Here is a 17,403-nt window from a genome sequence, read left to right on the forward strand (position 1 = left end):
CTCACCTGGGCCCTACAGACACTGCCCCCCACCTTCCACCAGGGCCGATTTGTGGCCAAACAGGCCCTTGTGGTTCTTACTATGATTGCAAGGTGCACCTCAGCAACAAGCAGCAGGGAACTCGGAAGAAACAAGGTCTACTACTCACAGGTCCTGGAGGGCACCGGCACATCCAGGGCACACAGAGATGCAGGCAGAGAGAGAGAGGACAGGGCCTTGGGTTCCACCTTTATTGAGGTTGAGAATGGGGGCCCTAGGCTTTCATGGGTTCAGTCTTTATTAGTGAACGTAAAACTAAGAGCAGGAATTAAAGTGTGAGAAGGGAAAAGCAATGTCACTCAAGGGCCAGTTGTCTGAATGACCCAGGGCGTTCTAAAAGGCAACTTCACGGGTAGGGTGGCCTCGTTCTTTATCTGTGTAGCTGGCAGTGTGTCTTTGTCTTTGAAATGGATGCCTTAGCAGTGAAAAGCTTAAGGTCAGGCACTTACAATTAAAAAACTGAACTCTCAGGCACTTATACTACAGGGGTATTGAAATCTCTGTATATAACTGAGGATTTGTGTATTTCTCTTCACGCTTCTGTTAGTTTTTTTTTTTTGTTTTTTTGCGGCACGCGGGCCTCTCACTGTTGTGGCCTCCCCTGTTGCGGAGCACAGGCTCCAGACGCGCAGGCTCAGCGGCCATGGCTCATGGGCCCAGCCGCTCTGCGGCATGTGGGATCTTCCCGGACCGGGGCACGAACCCGTGTCCCCTGCATCGGCAGGCGGACTCTCAACCACTGTGCCACCAGGGAAGCCCTTCTGTTAGTTTTTGCTTCACATATTCTGAAGCTCTGTCGTTTAGCGCATAGTCATTTAAGATTATTATGTCTTTTTGGTGAAGTTACTCTTTTATTATTATCTATTGTCTGTCTTTATTCCTGGTAGCTTTCCTTGTTCTGACTTCATTATTTTTTGTTTTATTGAGGTGAAATTCACAAAGTATAAAATAAACCATTTTAAAGTATACAATTAATTGGAATTTAGTATATTCGCAATGCTGCGCAGACACCATTTGACAACATCAAATGTTGTCTAGTGTCAACATTTTCAGAATCCCCAAAGTGAAACCGAGCAGGACCCTGTGGGGCTCCTGGGCACGGAAGCCTTTCTGTGTCCCCCTGTTTCTTGTTTGTAGGGAATAGGCTTCATTCAGCCTCCAGGACCTTCCCAGAGTTCCAAAGGGCAGGTTCAAACAGCTGCTAATCGGGGAAGGGAGGGGATGCGGAGACAAGGGAGGAGAAACAGTAGTGCAGCCTTGGGGCAGGTCCTGGCCCTGCCTCAAGGGATACACAGCACAGTATCTCTGAGCTCTTCTGCAGAAGTAAAACCCCCAACAAAAGCTCATCAGGAGACCTCCTGAGGCCAGATTAAAGGAGCGCAGGCCCTGCGCACACCCTGGTCCTTATAGCAACCCTGCCCTCGAACCACTGCTGTAAAACTCCTTACGAAATCCGTCCCCCAGCCCGCCCCAGTTTGGGACACAGTTTTGAGGGCACGAGCCTGCTGTGTCCCCCCTCTGCCTGGCAAAACAATAAAGTTGTTCTTTTCTGCTTCACCCCAAAACTCTGTCTCTGAGATCCGATTCGGCACCGGTGCGCCAAGGCCGAGCTTTCGGCGTCAAGGGAGACCCCACGCCCATTAAGCACGTCCCCCACCTGCAGCTCCTGGCAGCCACTGACCTGCTGTCTGTGTCTGTGGATTTACCTGCCCTGCATCTCTCACAGTAATGGAATCACATGACATGCGACTGGTGTCTGGCTTCCGCTACACAGCACAATGTTTGCAAGGTGCACCCATGTTGTAGCACGTACTTTATTCCTTTCCATGGGTGAGTACTATCCTGCTGTACGGACAGAGCACATTGTGTTTATCCACTCATCCACTGACGGACACCTGGCTCTTTCCACCTTCTGGCAGCAACCTTCCGCTGCCATAAAGCCAAGCGTATCTTTGGTGCCTCTGGCCCCAGGATCCTCAGCTGCTTCAAAGACTGCCCTCTGTCACTCTGATCATGCCTGTCCTCCCTTGATAGGGCACCAGGCTTCCAAGGGGTCTGACCCCCTACCCGCCCCCCCAACTCATATGCATACACACACGCACAAGCGAGCACACGTGCGTGCAGGCCAGGGAAAGGCTCTGTCCTTCAGGGGAGTGGATGGCATGTGTCACACCAAGCCCACACCCCCCCTGAAATAACTGATGAACAAGGATGCTTGTGAAGCCAAGGAAATCTCTAACTTTTGTTTGCATTTTAAGCAACATGACAACAGGCTGAAAATTACACACATTTCTGTAAGCAGCCATTTTGACCCCTTTGGACTCAAATTCCATAAACTCTGTTTTTCAGAGCCGTTTCTACTCCCAAACCCTCTCTTTAGGCTCCCCCAAGTCCCCAACAAGTGGCAATAGAATCCTTGTACCATCTGGTGTCACTGACCTTGATCTTCCTAAGGAGTCTGGTTTTCCCACCCTTGTTTATCCACCATCAGCGCAAATGTCAACAAAGCAAAAGGAAAATTTCAATATTATTATATAAATAGCTTTGACCTCCCATGCCCCCTCAGGTTCCCCGAACTAAACTTTGAAAACCACTGGACTGAAACATCTCAAAGTCAGGGATTGAATCATTCTCTCAATATCTTCCTAACATGCCTCCTAAGCCCCTATGGGTTGGGTCCCCTAAAAAGTGCAATAAGTGAGCGCTGGCTAAAGGCTCGGCGTCTTTGTGATGCAAGTTTTAGGGACGGCACATGAATGAAGTCTCTGGGACTTGGAAGTTAATGTCGAGAGCTCAGGACCCTGAGGCCAGACAAAGACACTACAAGTAAAGAAAATTACAGACAAATACCTCTTATGAACACTGATACAAAAATTCCTGACAAAATACCAGCACACTCAATTCAGCAGCATGTTGAAAGAATTATACACCATGACCAAGTGGGATTTAGGCCTGGATGCAAGGTTCAACATACAAAAATCAATGAATGCAAGACACCACATTAACAAAATGAAAGAAAGTAAAAACCCATGGTCATCTCAATCGATGCAGAAAAAGCATCTGACAAAACTCAATCCCCTTTCATAGTAAAAACACTCAACGAAGTTGGAATGGAAGGAAACTACCTCAACACGATAAAGGCCGTAAAACCCACAGCTGACACCACGTTCAATGGTGAAAGACCGAAGGCTTTTTGTCTTGGTTCAGGCTGTTTTGACAAATGATCATAACCTGGGCAGCTTAGACAGCAAACATTTCCTTCCCACAGCTCTGGAGGCTGGGAGGCCGGGAGCAGTGCGCCAGCCTGGTGGCGTGCTAGGCCAGAGCCCTCCTCCTGGCTCTGTCCTCACGTGGCCTTCCTCGGCACATGCGTTGCAGACAGAGGTTATCTGTGACTCTTCTTCTCTGTATAGGGCATCCATCCCGTCATGGGGGCTCCGCTCTCATGATTTCATATAAACCTAATCACACTCCAACGGCCTCACCTTCAAACACCATCACACTGAGGATTACGGCTTCAATGTGTGAATTCTGGGGGGATACAAACACTCAGTCCATGGTACTTTTCCTCTAAGATCAGGAAAAAACAAGGATGCCTTTTTTTTTGCCACTTGTACTGAATATTGGAAGTCCTAGGCAAAGAAATTAACCAAGAACAAGAGATAAAAGGCACCCAAAATCAAAGGGAAATAGTAAAATTATCTCTAGATATTCACATGCAATGTGAATATTATGCATAACAATGAACTCAAAATGGATCAAAGACATAAATGTAAGTGCTAAAAACTATGAAACTCTTAGGAGAAAATATAGGTTACAGGGAAATCTTCATGACATTGGATTTGACAGTGACTTCTTGGATGTGACACCAAAAGCACAGGCAACACAAGAGAAAATCAGATAAATTAGACTTCATCAAAATTTTAAAATTTGTACATTATAGGACATCATCAACAGAGTGAAAAGGCATTCCACAGAATGAGAGAAAATATTTGTGAATCATTTACCTGATAAGAGATTAACATCCAAAATGTATAAGGAACTCCTAAAATTCAACAACAAAAAATAAACAATTCAGTTTAATAATGGGCAAAGGATTTGAAGAGCCATTTCTCCAAAGAAGATACACAAATTCCCAACAAGCCACATGAAGATACTCAACACCACTGATCAAGAGGGAAACAAAAATTAAAACTACAATCAGATACCACTACGCCCATCTGGATGGCTATTATAAAAAACAAACTAACAAACAAAACCAGAAAACAGTAACCATTGGTGAGGGTGTGGAGAAACTGGAACACGGGGGCACTGCCGACGAGAACGTGAAACGATGCAGCTGCTGTGGAAAATGGTTTGGCAGTTCCCCAGAAAGAATGACATTATCGTTCTGCAATTCCACTCCTGGGTTCATAGCCCAGAGACTTGAAAGCAGAGACGTGTACAGATACTCATACACCCATGTTCACAGCAACAGCTAACAGGTGTAGGGGAGCAGGTACCATCCCAGAATAGGTCTCTTTGGCATATTAATAGTTTTAAGCTGGTTATTTTCCGGGAAACAGCAGGCGTAGAAGAAATTCTGAAAACCAAGTAGGAGTCACCGTTTTGTAAGAGACAGGGACATTTACCAGGGGAATGTCCCTATGCAAGGGCGTCCCCCTCGCTGTACCAGGACACGAGGACGACCGAATCTCTAGCAGCTCCTAGGGGCGGAGAAGGTAAGGACTTGAAGAACCTTGCGCTTGTTTACCGGGCCTTCCCTGGTCACCTCTCACAACCGACTCTGCCCATCCTCAACATCCTGTTCTGCTTTGGGCGAGGACGGTATCCAAGGTGAGGGCTTCGGCCGTCTGAACAAGGTACTCAGGTTGTCTGGGTCTCTCCCGGGTCCACATGTTACTAGAATTTGCTGGATTTTCTCCTGTTAATCTGTTTCATGTCAGTTTAATTCCCAGACCAGAAAGAAGAGCCTAGGAGGACAGAGGGAATCTCTTCCTCCCCGACAGGCACATGCCTCTTGACAGATGAAGGGGTGAGCAAAATGTGGTCTGTACATACAATATAATTCCGTCTTGAAAAGGAAGGGAATTCTGACGCCTGCTACAGCATGGATGGACTCTGAGGACATTAGGCTCAGTGAAGTAAGCCAGTCCGGAAAAGAAGCACTGCAGGATTCCACGTACCTGAGGCACCTAGAAGAGGCGCATTCACAGACACAGAGAGTAGAAGGGTGGGGGCCAGGGCTGGGGGAGGGGAGTGGGTGTTTAATGGGGACAGAGTTTCAGTTTGGGAACCACGGGAAAGTTCTGGAGCTTATGCCGGTGATGGCTGTACAGCAACGTGAATGTACTTAGCTGGACACTGAAAAATGGTGCAATGGAAAATCTTATGCATATTGTATCAGTTTAAAATTTTTCAATTTAAATTGTTAAAATGGGTAAACTGGTAAATCACATATTTTATCCCAGTTTTTGAATTTTTTAATTAAAACATTTTAAACTGTAAAACGGTAATAAATTTTACATCATATAGCTTTCACCACAATAAATAAATTTTTTTTTAATAAAAAAACTTTTCAAAATCTCCTTGGAGGGGAGAAGTGCAAACACAGGAACGGCAAGTTGCCCCAGCCCCCAGCCCCCAGCCTCCCCGAAGCCACAGAGCTGCCCTGCAGAGAGGTCCGTGGGGGGCAGTGGGGCCTGTGCCTGGGCAGCGGTGCAGACCGGGGGACTGCTGACCCACCCTGTGTCCCTGACCGGCTCAGGGCAGCAGTGGAAGCCCCCTGTCAGCCCTCCGGGCGAAGCGGGGCCCGAGGGCAGGGGTGTCTAGTCTCTACCCGAGACTAGAGAAGGGCGCCGGCCCCCACCCTACCCAGCGGCTGAGACTGCAACAGTGTTGGGGTCCTGCCTGGAGGCCTCGAGCCCTGTGCACCGCCCACCCCGGGGCTCCTAGGCATGTCCTCCCGCGGTCCCGGGAGTGGCGGCGAGGGTCTAGATGCTGGAGGCTGAGCGGCCGCCGTCTGCCACGGCCTCCCTCGGGAAGGGTCCCCGCGTGGGGAGCATCTCGCCACCAGCTCCGCCGTCTCCAGGCCGGGTGCGCTTGGCGGCAGGAGAGGGCACAGAGGCTCGCGGTGCCTTCTGAGGGTCTGTCAGGGTGACTCCTGCAGGACTGATGGAACACAAGCCCCGGGCCTCCTGGGGCTCTGACGGCACGAGTCCACATGGCCACCGCCTCCTGCCCCTCCTGCCTCAGTTCACAGCCACTGGGCCTTCGCGGGCCATGCCTGGCCCGGGTTGTCCTGAAACTCTCTCCGGTAAGAACACCCGTGGGCGTGTCCAGTCCTCGCAGAAGAAGAGCCATCGGTCCACAACCGCACCCCGTGGGTGTCCCCCGGGCCGGGCGGCCTCCTGTAGCTTCTCTCTCAACTCGGTGCAGCTGGGGCTCCGGCGGGGCTGCCCGTGGACGCTGCCAACCCACAGGCTGGGCCGGGCCGGGCCGGGCCGGGCCTGGCTGTCCGTCGGAAGGGCGACCACAGAACCACTCCCCTCTGCGCCACCACCAAGCCGGCCGCTCCCTGCCCCGGCCTCCTGGCCCCCCGGGGTTGGACGGTGCCTGCCTGCGGGTGCTCCCAGGCCCCTCCATCCTGCACCCTCAAACGCAGCCAAGCCTGGGGCAGCAGCCGGCCTGCAAGTCCCCTCTGGGTCTGTGGCCGGATAGGAGGAGAGAACTTGTGTGTCTCGTAAGCCCGCCCTGGTCCCCACCCTCAGTGAGGCAGGACGGAGGAGTGGCTCGGCATCCCACCCTGCACCCTGGGGTCAGAGGTGGAGAGGGCAACGGCCTTCCGAGACCCTGCTCCTGGGTCGTGGTGAAGGAGAGGGGCAGGCCGCCAGAACAGCACAGCAGCACACGGAGGACGACCTCCCCTGCGGTTTCCGCACGGGGATCACCAAATCCGACTTTTCCACACAGCTCGAGAAGAGCCCTGAGGCTTCCTGGCCCCCAGGTCACAGGAGGTGCCACACCTGGGGCTCAGGGTCTGATGCCCGGGGCCCACTGTTTGCTGTGCGTCTTGCAGCGTGGTGTCCGCTGGTCACCTTCCGAAGTTTGAGGGAGCTCCCCCGTGTTGGTGGGTGGTGGGAGGTTTGGGGTTACTGGTGGGGACACGACGCCCCTGTGCAGAACAGCCTGGCGCCCAGGAGGTGCTCAGTCACAGGGTGCTGTCCACCCACCCAAGCAGGCTGGGCTCGGAAAAGCAAAGCCCTGCCCGCGGGCCTCTTGGCTTCACTCTGTGGGGTGTGGGAACCCGGGACCCCAGCAGGAAAACCAGGGCTGCTGAGACAGCAGGCCAACCGGGTCTTGGGGACCCAGCTTCACCGGCACCCTGGAAGCCTGGGGGCAGATGCGCCCTCCCAGATGCAGAGACCTGGAGGGCCCAGGCTCCCTCAGCTGCCCCACTTCGTTCTGCCTTTGGTTTCAGGGAGAGCCCTGCACCTCGGGGGACACAGGGCAAGGTCGGACGTGGCTTTCCTTGCTCCAGGACAAGCCCTCTTCTCAGTTCAAAGGTGTCCTCCCTGGGCCTGAGATGACCGCAGGGCAAGGGAGGGAGAACAGGGCGCAAGGGGCAGCGGCACAGGGGTGGCCGGCCACCAGGTCTCGCGGGAAGTGGGCAGCGGAGCGGGGCTTCTCCTGCCCCACGCTGCTCCTCCCAGGATGCGCTGGGGACGGCCGGGGCTGTTCCCAAATTTTCAGGATGCCTCTAGCCCAGTTATGCCATCGCTCTGAAACGAGCGCCGCGCACCGCGGTGCTGCTTCCGCTACCCCCTCGCATTCGTGCGGCAGCGACTGTTGCTGACAGTTCTCCCGAGGAGAGGAATGCCCAGCAGGTTGGTACTGTACGTCCAAGAAACCGGAACAGCTCATCAAGCGTGAGTGTTTCACAAAAGCTTTATTTGTGGTCACATCTACGGCTGTCATCTCAGTGTACAAACAGCTCACAGCTGAGTCCAGCACTTCTAGTACAAGTCGTATAAAACCGCGGACACGTGGCATGAAGAGTGCACTTGATAAAAAAAATAAATTACACTTTAAAAGCTACTGCAAAGCTTTACACAGATAAAAAGTAAACACAAAATAGTTAGTGAGGTCCTTGTAACTGTCTTTCGTATCCAGCTATGACGATCCAAAGAGCGGGGCTCTGTGCCCGAATGCCTCTCCGACAAAGAGAAACCTGGACCGTGCCCGAGCTGGTGTCCGCACCACGGTGACACAGGGGTCCCCGGACACCACGTCTCAGAGCTGGAGACGAGCACAGCTCCGCACCTGCGACCTCGGCCCAGCCGGCTCGGGGCAAATCTCTGTGAACCAAGCAACGTCCCTCATCCTGGAGGCTAACAGGTAGCAGGAGCTTCCTGCTTTCTTCTGACCGCTCAGGAGCCGCAGCGTCCACACGGTGAGCGCAAAAGAGAACAAATGATATGGCAGTGTGTATTATGCACTAGAGGTCTCCATGTTTCAAGCAACCAAAAGGCTGAGGGCTAGATGCATCAGAAGTGCGGAGACCTGGCGGCCTTTGGGGACGGAGGCCAGGCCTGCCCTGGCCCACACGTGAGTGAGGGTGCCGGGGCCTCCCAAAGCCAGTCCGCCCGCAGAGCCCATCCGAACACGGGCCGCGCACAGCCGGGCCCTCACCAGCCTTGCTCCGGACACAACTGCCTGCTGGCCCACCCTCGAGGAGAAGCTGAGGCCCTGGCTTCTCTGGGGCCTGACTCAGAACAAGAGAGCCTTTCCTGTGTCAGTGGCTGCCACACAGATCTGCTCTCAGAGGTGTTTGCAGTGACCCTGGCGCTGGTCTGAGAGGAGACAGGCAGGGCGGCCAGAGCCGAGACACAGGAGGGCAAGCAGTCAGGATGCAGGGCTGCCCCGGGCTCCACCTCACCTGCCACAGAACACGTGTGGCCGCGCACGCACACACATGTAAAGACAAAAGCCTAGTAGACTAGAAGACACGTTCTTAACGAGATTTTTTCTTAAAACATCAACGTCTTAGACAAGCAGCTAAGGGTACGTCTAAATTTATCAAGATCAAAGGAATCTAATCACTCTGTTGTTCACCAGGGTTTCCTCAAGGGCAGGAATAAAAGGGCGATGAACCCTTCCTGTGTACACAAAGGGGACACTACGACCTCTGTGAGGTCCCCGAGAAACAGGATATTCCACAAGTTCTGAAGAGGAGTCTAGGGGAGAAAACCAACACCTACCCAGCTCATTGTAAGCCCCCAGGGCCAGCTCTCCCTTCCCTGACCTTCCCCGGCCAGGACCTAAAGCCAGCTGATCTGAGCTTCCGCCCTTTCCACTCCCCACCCACCAAGACAGAGGCGGCAGCAGGGTGCCCCCCGCAAACCATCAGAAAGCGCAGACCCTTGCGGCAACAGCAAGAGGACACACGCAGCCCCCCCAACCTGAGCCCCTAAACCTGCTCACAGCCGCAACTCCATCATCCCGGCTCCTAGTGAGTTAGCAGAGCGAAAGCTGGTTCTGGAAAACCTGGAAAGAAAGTGACACAGAGCTGAGCCTGTGGCTCAAGCAGGCTCCTGTCATTTCTGCTGAACAGCTCTGTCAGCTCAGCTATAAACCCGTCGTCCTGCTCCTTCCAAATACGTGCTCGTCCCTCCTGACTGGATCCAACACGGCCAGGCCTCTCCTGATAGCTACACTGTCCTACTGCGTGGGAGCCTCTCTAGACACAGAGAAACTTCCCGCCCAGCCAGCCACCGTTTAGAACAGCCACTGGGCTGTTTCAGCTCATCCGGGGACCAGAGCTGCACTCAGCCGGTCGAGTAGTTCCGATGGGCAGGAAGACGCTAAGATCTTCTGTCACTAGAAACCGTGCCGAGGGCCAGCGGCCTGCAGGGCTGCACAGCGAGATGCCCTCCCCCAGTGTCACCGCCTGTGTCCTGGTCCAGAGCCACCGCATCCTTCCCTGACTCACACCTGCTGCTCCCCCTGCCCCACCTGCCCCATTCTCAGGTCAGCGGAACAGGGTGAACATTACAGGCACCCAGGGACGGCTCCCGCAGCAGACAGGAAGGGAAAGGTCTACCTGACAGGTATCTATTCTGTCAGGGCTTATTCATTAAAGTATTAATTTCCATATGTACCATTCTTGCCAGGACATGAGACAGAATTTCCTTTCACCTTGAGATTCAAATGCACTGTAAGAAAGACCCTATCGATATTCTGACTGGCAAGAATACAGGTACCTGAAGACACAAAGCTTACGGAGTATTTTCAACAACTTAATTCCAAAATCTAGAAAGCTGCTCTGTGACCAGAAGCACAACCTTAACCTTCTACCTTCAGGGTCGCTGGTGTGCTGAAAACTCGATGTCCAGTCCAGCATGTCCCAGGTCAAGTCCCTGGTTCTAGGTGTCATTAGAGCTGCGAGAAAATCTGTTTGACAATTCCGAAGTGGCACGAGCTCCCCCAACGAAATCCACGAGCTTAGGATAACAGCTAAGGGGAGACAGCCAACAAGAAGTGCCAACTGTCTTTCCTTCAGCAGAACTGTTTTGTGAAAAAGTCGTTTCCAATCTCTACGGCCCCCTGGGAACAGCACAAGATTAAGATCCCAGGGCTTTCCAGTCAGACAAGAGTGTGCGTTTGCCTGAGCGCGATTATGTTACAGGGAACCCAGGACCATCCAGAACATGGAGTTTTAAAGACCTGAAAACTGGATGTTCTTTTATGGTGGACAGCAGACACTAACACTCAGTTACGTGCACACTGCAGGGCAGCAGACCAAAACCAAATTCCAGGAGGGAGTTTAACATCAGCCCTTGGTAACAGGGATTCACAACAACTTTACCAACGCGATTTCCAGATCACCCTCATTCCCCACAGCAACTGAGGCTTCCTTTACGCAGTCCAAAGTTCTGAAGCTAAAACAGTGCTTCTCTGGGTGTTGAAATTCTTTTCTCTATTTTCTATAATGAGCATATACTACTTTAACATCCAGAATTCTTTGTACAGACGGAAAGTAATGAGGAAATTCTAGAGAACCCTTTTTAACTAACACAAAATCCCTAACATTCTTTCAGTACTTGCACTTAGTTTCAGACATGAACCCCCTCAACCCAATTCCCTATTTCTGTCCTGGCATTTTTTTTCCTTCAGTTTACACCATCTGAATTTATTCAGCTTACATTAAAAGGAAATGGAGCCTACGTCCAAACGGGGACCTGGAAACTACTGTGCTCTCCTTCGCCGCCTGAGCCGACCTCGGCCTTCAACCCCACGCAGCCCAGGGAGCCGTGTGGACGCCTGGAGGTCTCTGCGGCCACCCCGCCCCTTCCAGGCCGAAAGCTACAGGACGCGCGTGTGCTCCACGCAGGTGTGCTTCCCGAGGGACGGCTGGGCTGAAGAACTGTTCCGGGCAACTGATTCCTCTGTAATTCTTCTCAAGGTCTACCTTAGCTTGATGTAAACTTGGAGTATTAAGATAGGCAGTCCAGCAAAAAGTCAAAAGTATGGGAGACATCTGAAAACCCTCTGTATTCTAAAAACCTCTCTTTAGTAATAATTAATCTACCTCAATTCCTGACTTCCAGGCAACGCACAGAATGGTACAATTTCTATAGCAGGCATTCAGATCAAGGACACTCACCCTGACACCAGAGAGAATTAACCTTCCCATGGCTGCTGGCCACCAGGGACGGCCCACCCAGGGGGGCGTCATGAACAGTCCCAACCACTGGGCGGAGCAAAGAGCTCGGAGGAAACCACAGGGAAAGGGATTCCCCGTGGCAGGAATTCACAACTTCAAACGAAATGAGAGAAAGTAAAAGATCATGGACGCTCACTTGGGCTAAAGTGTAGTGTAATTACACCCTTCCAGTTGGACGGAAATGTAACTGCTTTTTTCACAGAGGTGGAGTCACACCCGGGTGAGCTCTTTTACCCACAAGTGCAGAACCAGCTCCAGCAGAAGCGGACTCCAGGACGGACGGCTGGAGGGCCCGGCCTCGGGTCACAGGTGAGGAGTGGCCGCCCCTCAGAGCTCTGTTGTCAGCAAACACTTCTGCTTCAAGGTGGCTTCTCCAGCAGAGGCTGGAGCCGAGCTGACAGGAAGAAAGAACACATTACTCACTTTTTGGAAAATGCAAAGAAGACCATCCAAGGCGGAAGCGACCTGCGTTTCTCCCAAGCGCCTCGCGGAGCATGCAGAGAGTAAAGAGGGGTGTGCAGTAGCACTTAACGTAGGCGATTCCACAGAGGGTCATTTTCTAGATAACTGATGCTTATTCCATCTTGAGATGGAACCTAAAGACATCAATTTCCCCTGCTTCCTTGGATAAAATACACCGAACAGACACCTCATTTCTTTTTTCTCTCTTTTTTTTTTTTGTGGTACGCGGGCCTCTCCCTGTTGTGGCCTCTCCCGTTGCGGAGCACAGGCTCCGGACGTGCAGGCTCAGCGGCCATGGCTCACGGTCCTAGCTGCTCCGCGGCATGTGGGATCTTCCCGGACCGGGGCACGAACCCGCGTCCCCTGCATCGGCAGGCGGACTCTCAACCACTGCGCCACCAGGGAAGCCCGACACCTCATTTCTTGCTGAGCCAGGGCTGTCACAGAACACGGTGGACAGGGCTGTGCTGAGCACCATGGCAACACGTTCGGCAAGCACCAGGGCCGGGGGTCCTGTGTGTGCTCACGCGGCGCCCGCGGTGGCTCTGAGCCCCGCACTACCTCCTCTGCTGCGTCAGAGGCGAAGCAAGAGTATGAGTGCGCCGCTCCGCCGCAGGGCAAGGGCGTGCGCGGAGGTGCAGGCTTCAGGGAGACTGAAAACGATACCGAAGTCCCAAGGCCAGAGGTCAACATCGTTGATGTGCTATCAAGACGTGTGAACGAAACAGCTGTCACTGGAACCCCCCCTTCCGCGTTTCCACTCCACAGAGACGACACTGCCGACTGGATTTTCCTGGTACTTCCCTTCTTGTTCTGGATCCCTGGTTCTCAAAGCATGGTCCTGGAACTTGTCATAAATGCAAGTTCTTAGGCCTCGCCCCTGGCCCACTGGCCCAAAGCCTCAGGACAGCCCAGTGCCTGTGCTCTAACAAGCCCTCCAGGCGGGCCTGCCAGCTGCCGTCCGTCCTCACTGTTCTCAGGGGGGTGTTTCCACAATGACACACAGGCCTCCCTAATAGCCAGCGTCTGCTATAATTACATAAATATTTCCACAGCTCACTATGGGTGTGTCGTGTTTCTTTGCTTTTACAATTTGTTTTGTCGTTGTAACTGCTTGCTCGGCGTCCAACACTTCGTTTCTAATTTATCCCTAACCAAACGCAACGAGGCTTCTGGTCTCAGGTCCCTTTGTAAAGTTGGGCACAGGCCACATGTTGTTTGTTGTCCCTTGGCTAACGCCCTTCCTGGGGCTCCACAGCCTCCCCTTCCTATCTGTGCAGGAGCCTTCCTAGGCCGGCTTGGAGCGCCCCTTCACTCTCCTCCTGGTAAATTCCGGCACCTGTTTCTTGGGTGCCCCGTTTTCTTTCCTGGACAGTCACCTTGTTTTGATGGCACACATCCTGCACTTAAGTAGCTTCCTGAGGAAGGCCACCTTAGAAGCATGTATTTTAGAGAAACTCCACGTTTTAAAATGTCTTCATTTCTTTTTTTTTTTTGGCCACGCTGCACGGCTGGCAGGATCTTACCAGGGACTGAACCCGGGCCCTGACAGTGAAAGCACCGAGTCGCAACCACTGGACGGCCAGGCAACTCCCTACAATGTCTTCATTCTAATCTCACACTTCACTGATAGCTTGGGTACAAAACATGAGGTGAGAAATGATTTTCTTCCAGAATTCTGAAGGCATTGCTCCGTTATCCTCTAGCTCTCAGTAAAGCCTAATGCCATTCAGATCACCAGTCCTTTGTATGAACTCTTTTCCCCCTCTCTGAAGACTAATATCCTCTCTTATGTTCTGAAACTTCACGATGTTCCTTGCTGTTGTCTATTTTCATTCTGTTACTGGATACTCACTGGGCTCCTTTAATCTAAAAACTCAAGTGCTTCTGTCCTGGGAAGTCTTGATTTCTTTCTTGGACACTTTTATTTACTGTGTTCTTTCTTCTGGACCTCCAATGATTCACATAGTGGACTTCCTAGACCAATCTCCAATGTTCTTTTCTCTCCCAATTTTCAACTTTTGTTCTACATTTTTGGGGATTTCCCCAATCTCACCTTCCGTGCATCCTTTGAATTTTATTTTTAACATGGTTAATAACTTCCAAGAACACTTTATTTTCTATTCCGTCTTTAATTCCCTGTTATTGCTGCATGGATGCAGTATCTTCGTTCTCACACTGTCACTTCGCAAAGTTTTTGACGCTCACATTCCTTTATTTCCTCCCTGTTTCTTTTTCAAGTTGACCTGCTCTGGTGTTCCCTCAAACATCTGACAATCTTTGGCTCTGTTCACATTTAAGAGGGAAGCAGCATGCTCACACTTGAGCATGAAGTGCTGGAACGCTGTCTGAAAGCTGTGCACGTGTGGGCAAAATCCACTAACTACGGGCTTCCAAGTCGAGGTACCAGATTCCCTGTGATCCACAAATGTCAGTCTCTCTGGGCCTTTTTCTTCACTCAGTCAGGTTCTCTAGAGAGCAATCCTCTGAATTTCTCAACTGAGACATTTATACGTGGCCCACAGCATTCTGGAGGCTGGAAACAGAAGGAAGGCTGGGGGTCTCACCCCTTGGTGTGTGGACACTGAGTTAACGCCCCCCCCCCCAGCTCAGGGCCCCAGCTCCTCCAGAGGGGAGCCTCCAGAGTCAGGCCCGCATCGGCGGGGCGGGGATGGGGAGTGTCTGAAGGGGCACATTCGCAGCCCCACCTCCGACCCACCTTCCCAACACTTGGTGCCTCAGCTCCTGAGCCAGTCCGGGTGCTAGAGCATGGACCGGCTTCGTATTTTCCCAGTTTCCACCCCCTCCCCTTTTCAGGCTTAGATCTCAGCTTTCTCCTCTCTGCCAAGCTGGTCACCACTTATCTGTCATTTAGCTGCTCCTAAAACTTGCTCAGTAATCTCAACTGCTGCTGTTTCCTCTCCTGTTCTTTTTTTTTTTTTGCGGTACGCGGGCCTCTCACTGCTGTGGCCCCTCCCTTTGCGGAGCACAGGCTCCGGACGCACAGGCTCAGCGGCCATGGCTCACAGGCCCAGCCACTCCGCGGCATGTGGGATCTTCCCGGACCAGGGCACGAACCCGTGTCCCCTGCATCGGCAGGCGGACCCTCAACCACTGAGCCACCAGGGAAGCCCTCCTCTCCTGTTCTTTAACTTTAAAATAAAATTTACACAGCGCACACCCCAAGTAAATCTGAATCTGTACAGATGCAACCCCATCATCATTCTTTTAAAAACATGCTATTGATTATAACATACATACGCTGAAGTGCACAAATCAGGAGTTGTAAGTTGAGGACCCTGTGCACACTGACCACACCTTGTGCAATCAGCACGCAGAATGAGAAACAGAAACTCACTAGCACTCTGAAACTAGCCACCTCCAGGGTAACCGTTACTCTGGTCTCTGAGAGCTGTGCCTCTTTCCCATCATGGGGAGGAGACTCTAAGATGACCCCAATGACCCCCTCCTCCCCCTGAGCATGGCAGGCCCTGTGGTCTGTTCTAACCAATGCAAATGAGCAAAGCTAACAGTAGGCTGTCACTCCGTGATTACAGTATACAGATGGTGACCTCTGGCCGGCTGGCAGGCGTCCCACCGCCTTCCTGGTTTGCTGGCTCTGCTGAAGTAAAGGCCCCAGGCAAGTAGCGAGGGCAGCGCGGCCCGGAGCCAGCCCTCAGCGGGCAGCCCCTCAGGAGCTGAATTCCGCCAATGGCCATGACTGCAGACCCTCCGCCAGCTGACCCTTCACATGAGAGGCCAGCTCCAGCTGACTCCCTGAGTGGAGCCTGGGGGAGACCTGCAGCAGAGGGCACAGCTAGGCTGTACCAGACCCCTGACCTGCAGGGAATGGGGTGTAAGCCGCTAAACGTGTGGCGATCTGTTACAGATCAATAAATACCTCATGTAACTGTGTGTGCGCGACTCATCTGCATCTCTCTACCGCAGTTACAGTTCGTTAGTTTTCACTGCTCTAGTCCAGTATTTATCTAGTTAACTGCCAGTGGGCTTTTAAAAAGTCTTCAGCTTGGGCTACGATGAACACAGCTGCTGTAAACATTCCTGTACATGCCTTCTGATGGACACATATGTGTATTTCTATTGGGTACACATGTAAACGTATTTTCAGCTTTCGTAGATACAGCCAAATCTATGTCCAACACGGTTATTTCAAGTTACAGTTTCAGTTGCCCCATAACTTCACCAATACTTGATACTATGTGTATTTTCACTTGAGCCATTCTAGGTGTACGCAGTGGTATCACATAGTGGTCTGAATTTGTATTTCTCAATAACTTGTCAAGATGGGCCATCTGGATACCCTCCTGTGAACTGCCTATTCAACTCTTTTGCCAATTTTTCTATTGAGCTCTCTTTCTTATTGATTCACAAGAGCTCTTTATATATTCTGGATATGAGTTCTTTATGAGAGAGACACAGACAGAGTCAGAGAGAGGGGGATGTGCGGTTGTCTTCTCCACTGTGTGGCTTCCTTTTTGAGTGCTTGAAATAATATCTTTCGATGAATAGGAGTGTTTCTTTTTTTTTTAATTTTAAAATTTTATTTATTTATTTATTTATGGCTGTGTTGGGTCTTCGTTGCTGCATGCAGGCCTTCTCTAGCTGCAGCGAGCGGGGGCCACTCTTCCTTGCGGTATGAGGGCTTCTCATTGCAGTGGCTTCTCTTGCTGCGGAGCACAGGCTCTGGGAGCACAGGCTTCAGTAGTTGTGGCACGTGGGCCCAGTAGTTGTGGCTCACGGGCTCTAGAGCACAGGCTCCGCAGTTGTGGCACACGGGCTTAGTTGCCCTGTGGCATGTGGGATCTTTCTGGACCAGGGCTCGAACCCGTGCCTCCTGCATTGGCAGGCGGACTCTCAACCACTGCGCCACCAGGGAAGTCCCTGAATAGGAGTTTTGGACAAAATCCAAGTTATCAATTTTTCCTGTAAGATTGAAGCTTTTTGTGACCTGTTTAAAATATCTTTGCCTATTTCAAGGCCACAGGATGTTCACTTATATTTTCTTCTAAAGGCTTTATTATTGGACATTTCATATTTAGATTTGCAATCCACCTACAGTAGATTTTGGTGTGTAGCATGAGGTTGGGTCAAGATTAATTTTTTCCCACCAAGGATATTTAACTTGTCGGGCTGATTTACTGAAAGACCGCTCTTTC

The 17,403-nt window shown here is 51.8% G+C and overlaps 1 protein-coding gene across 1 annotated transcript in view; it reads right to left on the reverse strand.

Moving 5' to 3' along the window:
* Window positions 1-12,091: 12,091 nt before the first annotated feature.
* Window positions 12,092-17,403, reverse strand: part of LOC103085466 (band 4.1-like protein 5) — a 33,650-nt gene continuing 28,338 nt past the window's right edge. The window contains exon 9 of the mRNA XM_007447845.1: window positions 12,092-12,158. Coding sequence (XP_007447907.1) covers window positions 12,092-12,158 — 67 coding nt within the window. The remainder of the gene's footprint in view (window positions 12,159-17,403) is intronic.

The sequence above is a fragment of the Lipotes vexillifer genome, unplaced genomic scaffold, assembly GCF_000442215.2.
Source record: "Lipotes vexillifer unplaced genomic scaffold, Lipotes_vexillifer_v1.1 scaffold1871, whole genome shotgun sequence".
In the NCBI taxonomy this organism is placed as follows: Eukaryota; Metazoa; Chordata; class Mammalia; order Artiodactyla; family Lipotidae; genus Lipotes; species Lipotes vexillifer.